General features: G+C 49.2%; 1 protein-coding gene across 1 annotated transcript in view; it reads left to right on the top strand.

Moving 5' to 3' along the window:
- The first annotated feature begins 884 nt into the window (after nucleotides 1-884).
- The window catches only part of LOC139249327 (alpha-tectorin-like), a 47,171-nt gene continuing 40,554 nt past the window's right edge, over nucleotides 885-7,501 (top strand). The window contains exons 1-2 of the mRNA XM_070872306.1: nucleotides 885-992; nucleotides 3,779-3,812. Of these exons, the coding sequence (XP_070728407.1) occupies nucleotides 885-992; nucleotides 3,779-3,812 (142 nt within the window). The remainder of the gene's footprint in view (nucleotides 993-3,778; nucleotides 3,813-7,501) is intronic.

Below are 7,501 nucleotides of genomic sequence, written 5' to 3'. Positions count from 1 at the left end.
GGAGATGGAAATATTCCATCGGCAAAGGAGAGAGGCCTTCTTAGAACAATGTGGAGGGAGCTTTACTCCGTATCTAACCACCCGAACCTGTTCTGGGAGTGGTTGATGAGACAGTGTAGAGGGAACTTTATTCTGTATATAAGCCCGTGCTGTACCTGCCCTGGGAGTGTTTGAGGGGACAGTGTAGAGGGAGCTTTACTCTATATCTAACCCCCTGTACCTGTCCTGGGAGTGGTTGATGGGACAGTGGAGAGGGAGCTTTACGCTGTATCTTAGCCCGTGCTGTACCTGCCCCGGGAGCGTTTGATGGGGCAGTGTCGAGGGAGCTTTACTCTGTATCGAACCCCCTGAACCTGCCCTGGGAGTTTTATATGGGATATATGGGACTTTACTCTATATCTAAACCCCTGTACCTGCCCTGGGAGTGTTTGATGGGACAGTGTAGAGGGAACTTTACTCTGTAACTAACCCCGTGCTGTACCTGCCCTGGGAGTGTTCGATGGAACAGTGCAGAGGGAACTTTACTCTGTAACTAACCCCGTGCTGTACCGGTTGCTGCTGCCTTGAATTTCGTTTTGAAATACTGACGCCTTGCGAGTTTGCAGTGTGGAACCTTTGCAACGATGCTAAATGATCCCACATATTGTAGCTGTGAACAGCACGGCTTAAATAAGCTTCAGTCAGCTCGCAGTTTGATATAATAAAATGGCTTAACGCGCTAAAATGTGACTGTCTTGTATCCCCATGAACGCTTAAGCTCAAATTTCCTGATCCTGCAACAACTGGCTGACGTTTATCGTTTAGATGATAATTCTGTGTTTGGATTTCGATAAAGGCGCTGGTTTTAAACATTGAAAACCTGCACCAAATTAACCGATAGAGGAATGTCGGAAGATTTTGCTTCAAGCCTGTTTGAGACTGCAAACCTTGCAGTGATGCTACAGGATTGTAGTCAACGAAAACGCGACAATAAAGAATTTCACCTGGAGCTGGTAACTCGGCGAGTTGGACTCACGCACCCGCCACAGAAACCGCCCGACTTGAATTTACGTTCATCACAATGGCGATGAATATCGGGCGGGTTTTATCCGGGCGGATACGGCACGGCAGCTTCACGGTAGGGGGGGGCGGGGGCATAATTTGAAATCTACCCCAAAATGTTGCTTTTTATGCGGCGGGGGTGGGGGGGCGGGTGGCGTTGCGGGTGGTGGAGGGATTTATTCATCTGTGATTTTAATGTAGGCGTTTAATTTGCTGGGAATGAGCGGGCTGCTGTGGAGGGAGGAATTTGCCGAAAATACCGTCTGGTGGATCATGGTGTGGTTTTAAGGTACCCAGGCATGAATTCTGCCCCCTCTTGAAATGCTTGAAAGCAATTTGTTTATAAGTTGCTTCTGTAAGAACAGGGTTTACATATACCACTTAACGCCTGGAAATGTAGTAATTCCATTATTTGTTCTGTATTATAAAGTAATGTTAGCTTTTAGTCTTTAATAGTTAAGTCGGGAAACCCGTGTCATAACTCGCACTGAGTCCCGCTCACCCATCACTCCCAGTGCTCACTGCCGAGTGTCCAAACTCGCACTGAATTCCGCTCACCCATCACCCCGTGCTCGCTGACCCATGTCCTAACTCGCACCGAGTACCGCTCACCCATCACCCCCTGTGCTCCCTGACCCATGTCCTAACTCGCACCGAGTCCCGCTCACCCATCACCCCCTGTGCTCACTGCCGAGTGTCCTAACTCGCACTGAGTCCCGCTCACCCATCACCCCCTGTGCTCGCTGATCTACATTGGTTCCCTGTTAAGCAACGCCTCGATTTCGAAATTACCATCCTTGTTTACAAATCCCTCCACAGTCTCCTCGCCGCCTCCCTATCTCTGTAAACTCCTCCAGCCCCTATACCCCTCCCTATCTCTAAACTCCTCCAGCCCCTACAACCCTCCTTATCACTGTAACCTCCTCTAACCCCTACAATCCTCGCTATCTCTGTAATCTGCTCCAGCCCCTACACCCCTCCTTATCTCTGTAAGCTCCTCCAGCCGCTACACCCCTCTCTATCTCTGTAACCTCCACCAGCCCTACACTCCTCCCTATCTCTGTAATCTGCTCCAGCCCCTACACCCCTCCCTATCTCTGTAACTTCCTCCAGCCCCTACGCCCCTCCCTATCTCTGTAACCTGCTCCAGCCCTACACTCCTCCCTATCTCTGTAATCTGCTCCAGCCCCTACACCCCTCCCTATCTCTGTAACTTCCTCCCGCCCCTACGCCCCTCCCTATCTCTGTAACCTGCTCCAGCCCTACACTCCTCCCTATCTCTGTAATCTCCTCCAGCCCCTACACCCCTCCCTATCTCTGTACCCTCCTCCAGCCCCTACACCCCTCCCTAGCTCTGTAACCTCCTCCAGCCCCTACATCCCTCCCTATCTCTGTAATCTCCTCCAGCCCCTCCACCCCTCCTTATCGCTGTAACCCCCTCCAACACCCACACCCCTCCGTATCTCTGTAACCCCTCCAACCAATACACCCCTCCCTATGTCTGTAATCTCCTCCAGCCCCTACACCCCTCCCTATCTCTGTAACCCCCTCCAGCCCCTACAACCCTCCCTCTCTCTGTAACCCCCTGCAGCCCATACACCCATCCCTATCTCTGTAACCTCCTCCAGCCACTCCACCCCTCCTTATCTCTGTAACCCCCTCCAACACCCACACCCCTCCATATCTCTGTAACCCCCTCCAGCCCCTACAACCCTCCCTCTCTCTGTAAACCCCTGCAGCCCATACACCCCTCCCTATCTCTGTAACCTCCTCCAGCCCCTACACCCCTCCCTATCTCTTTAATCTCCTCCAGCCCCTACACCCCTCCCTATCTCTGTAATCTCCTCCAGCCCCTTTATTCCCTCCCTATCTCTGTAACCCCCTCCAGCCCATACACTTCCCCCTATCTCTGTAACCCCATCCAGCCCCTACACCCCTCCCTATCTCTGTCATCTCATCCAGCCCCTACACCCCTCCCTTTCTCTGTAATCTCCTCCAGACCCTAAATCCCTCCCTATCTCTGTAACCCCCTCCAGCCCATACACTTCCCCCTATCTCTGTAACCCCATCCAGCCCCTACACCCCTCCCTAGCTCTGTAATTTCATCCAGCCTCTACACCCCTCCCTTTCTATAACCTCCTCCAACCCCTACACCCCTCCCTATCTCTGTCATCTCCTCCCGCCAATACACCCCTTCCTATCCCCGTAACCTCCTCCAGCCCCTTCACCACTCCCTATCTCTGTAATCTCCTCCAGCTCCACAACCCCCCGAGATCTCTGCGCTCCTATAATTCTACCCTCCTGTGCATCCCTGATTATAATCACTCCACCATCGTTTGATGTGCCTTCTGTTGCCTGGACCCCAAGCTCTAAAACTCCCTCCCTAAACTTCTCTACCTCTCTTTCCTCCTTCAGGACGTTTCTGAAAACTTATCTATTTGACCCAGCTTTTGGTTACCTGCCCTAATTACTCCTTCTGCGGCTTGGTGCCAATTTTCAAAAATCTCACAATACTCCTGTAAAGCGCCTTGGACGTGTCGCTGCTTTAAAGGCGCTATATAAATGTATGTTGTTGTTATTGAATGATTTAATTCTGATGCAGTGACAAGTGAATAGCAATGGTCAGCCTCAGTATGGAATAGGCACCTGTTGAATGAGAGAATTGTGTTGAAGGCGAGCAATTGTTAATTTGTGTTGAGTTTCTGGGTCTTTGACAATTAACGCTTTCATTTCTCAGTACCGAAAGTTCGAGGTGACCCGCATTGGTGAAAGTAATTGTATTTTATTCAGTGTAAGTGAGACTTGATACATTACAGCATCTGAGCGCCGTCTAGATTTATATTACCTCTTATGCCCTGGGTACAAGACACTAGGCTCCTTCATCAGATTCGTGTGATGCGTGTGGCTTCTCCACCAACCCAAATCCCTCCTAGGCTCTTTGTCGAATGCCTCTACAACCTGAGTGTCTGAGCCGCCCACCCCCTTCCCGCCTCCCCCCGCCCTCCCCACCATCTCGCTCCCCAGCCTTACTCTCATTCAAAACCTGTGGAATCCTCCTCAACCAATCACTGGACAACACCCCAAGCCCAAAATCCAATCACAGATTCTTGGGTTGCGCAGATTCTGGTCTTATGACACCCTTACATCATCTGTCTTTGACCATCAAGACTCATACTTGGCACAGTAATGGCAACACAGAAGTAACATGCTACCATTGTAGAGATCTGGGTCCTTACTTTTCACGGTGAAATCTCTCTGTTTCTAGCGCCTGCTGATAAAATAACAGTCCAACACAGTGGCAGCCACACATGACCTTGCTTCCCAAGCTAGCTGTCTTGCTGTTTGTGTGTCAAGAGTGTTGCTGGCTGCAGTTTTAATTTGGCCCTGTGCCTCGGTCTCTTCCATTTAAAAACCTAATCGGATCAATCAGAGCATATTACCACTGCGTTTATAAGTATGATTATAAGTGCCCCAATAAAATAATGAAATCCTGAAATTGCAACTAATAAAAAAGTCAGTTGATTTAATTAGTTGTTTTTTATTCGTTCCTGGAATGTGGATGTCATTGCCAAGGCCTGTGTTTACTGCTCATCCCTAATTGCCCTTGAGAAGATTCGCTCGGTTGATTCCTGAGATGAGGGGATTGTCTTATGAAGAAAGGTTGAGCAGGTTGGCCCTGTAATCATTGGAGTTTAGTAGAATGACAGGTGATCTTATCGAAACGCATAAGACTCTGAGGGGGCTGGACAGGGTAGATGCAGAGAGGATGTTTCCCCTCGTGGGGGAATCTAGAACTTGGGGGCATTGTTTCAGAATAAGGGCCCGCCCATTTAAAACGGAGAAAAGGAGAAATTTCTTCTCTCAGAGGGTTCTAAATCTGTGGAATTCCCTGTCCCAGAGAGCTGTGGAGGCTGGGCCATTGAATACATTTAAGGTGGAGATAGACAGATTTTTGAGCGATAAGGGAGTGAAAGGTTATGGGGAGCGGGCAGGGAAGTGGAGCTGAGTCCATGATCGGATCAGCCATGATCGTATTGAATGGCGGAGCAGGCTCGAGGGGCCAAATGGCCAACTCCTGCTCCTGTTTCTGATGTTCTGATGTTTATCCAACTGCACTGGCACCTTTAGGGAATTCTGTGGATCATAAAATCATAGAATGGCTACAGAACGGAAGAAGGCCTGTCGAGTGCTCTCGAGATAGGGAGGGGTGTTGGGGCTGGAGGAGATTACAGGGATAGGGAGGGGTGTAGAGGCTGGAGGAGATTACAGAGATAGGGAGGGGTGTCGGGGCTGGAGGAGATTACAGAGATAGGGAGGGTTGGAGGGGTTGGAGGAGATTACAGAGATAATCCCTCGCCCTTGACGTTGGCCAGTAAACCCGCAATTTTTCCCCAAATTAGAAACATAGAAACATAGAAAATAGTTGCAGGAGTAGGCCATTCGGCCCTTCGAGCCTGCACCACCTTTCAATATGATCATGGCTGATCATTCACCTCAGTACCCCTTTCCTGCTTTCGCTCCATACCCCTTGATCCCTTTAGCCATAAGGGCCATATCTAACTCCCTCTGGAATATATCCAATGAACTGGCATAAACAACTCTCTGCGGTAGGGAATTCCACAGGTTAACAACTTTCTGAGTGAAGAAGTTTCTCCTCATCTCAGTCCTAAATGGCTTACCCCTTATCCTTAGACTGTGACCCTGGTTCTGGACTTCCCCAACATCAGCGACATTGTTCCTGCATCGAACCTCTCCTGTCCCGTCAGAATTTAATATCTTTCTGTGAGATCCCCTCTCATCCTTCTAAACTCCAGTGAATAAATAAAAGCACAGTCGATCCAGTCTCTCCTCATATGTCAATCCAGCCATCCCGGGAATCAGTCTGGTGAACCTTCGATGCACTCGCTCAATGGCATGCACGTCTTTCCTCAGATTAGGAGACCAAAACTGAACACAATATTCCAGATGAGGCCTCACTAAGGCCCTGCACAACTGCAGTAAGACCTCCCTGCTCCTATACTCAAATCCCCTGGCTATGAAGGACAACATACCATTTGCCTTCTTCACTGCCTGCTGTACCTGCATGCTAACTTTTAACGACTGATGTACCAACACACCCAGGTCTCGTTGCACCTCCCCTTTTCCTAATCTACCGCCATTAAGATAATATTCTACCTTCGTGTTTTTGCACCCAAAGTGGATAACCTCACATTTATCTATATTATACTGCATCTGCCATGCATTTGCCCATTCACCTAACGTCTCCAATTCACCCTGTAGCCTCTTAGCATCCTCCTCACAGCTCATACCGTCACCCAGTTTAGTGTCATCTGATACTAATCTGGTAGTAATTCATATGTAAACAATTATGTTTCCTGTTATAGAGCCGCGATGGCAGCCCCTGATAAGAGATTCATATTGATATATTACGGTGAGTGTTTGAAAATGAAGCGGTTTACAGCAGGTTATTTTACTCTAGTTGTGAATATTGCTAAAACTGGTGAAATTAACACCTGAAATTGTGGGATGTTCCCGCTTGGAGCTGATGCAACCAAACAAGGGCTAGTGTGTCCGAGATACAGCGCCTTGCAGTCAAATGCAGGATTCCACCCCCCCCCTCCCTCCCCCCGCCCCGCCTCATTCCAAATGAGATTCTTGGTTAAAAATAACAAGACGTCCCCAGGAGTTGTGCGCATGTAGCATTGAGCGCGGGCTGGTGCCTGGTTCAAGGACGGACGTGGACTCTTCCAATATTTCAATCTGGTCCCGGCAGCTGTAGCATTTACACGCTAATACGGTGCACCATCCTTGCTCAGAATGGTCCGGTGATCCGGGCTTACATCCTAAATCAACTCCATCGGGGCCCAGTCGCCCTAAGGTTGGTGAGAAAACGTCACAGGAATGGGAGTGTGCTTCGCGGGAAGCTTTTCTGTGATGAAAATTTCCAGTGGGATTGTCAATCTGCTGTCGCTTCCAAGCCATAACCACCACGTCTTCTGGCCACCATTGCTGCTGTCCTCCGTCCGGAGAATCTTCGCTGGGTCGGACGGAGGAGGTGCAGCCTGCATTCGGTGTGAACTTCCCTGGGCAGGAGCGAATCGGCAGAAGGTTTTGCACCACCAAAATGGGGAAGAACAGTTTCATTTTGAAGGGGTATGTCTATGAGCCTGTTCATGGTATAACATGGTTAAAATTGTTTAACACATGTCCTTCTTTACCACAGTTCTACTTACGGAAGCGGCCATATTGACGGATTGTACCGGTAAGATGCTCACAAATTGGGCCTTTTGAAATAACCCTGTAGCAGCATGGCGGATATGATCAGAAGAGAAAGGAAAGCAGTGTATTGGCCTGTTCAGTGCTCAGTACGCGGAACAAACCGAAGCCAGTGGTGGAACGATTAACGGGATGAGAGAGCAGAAGAGGAAAAAGAAGTGATAGACAGAAACATAGAAAATAG

This window comes from Pristiophorus japonicus, unplaced genomic scaffold (genome assembly GCF_044704955.1).
Source record: "Pristiophorus japonicus isolate sPriJap1 unplaced genomic scaffold, sPriJap1.hap1 HAP1_SCAFFOLD_304, whole genome shotgun sequence".
In the NCBI taxonomy this organism is placed as follows: Eukaryota; Metazoa; Chordata; class Chondrichthyes; family Pristiophoridae; genus Pristiophorus; species Pristiophorus japonicus.
This window is presented reverse-complemented; position numbering and strand designations above follow the sequence as displayed.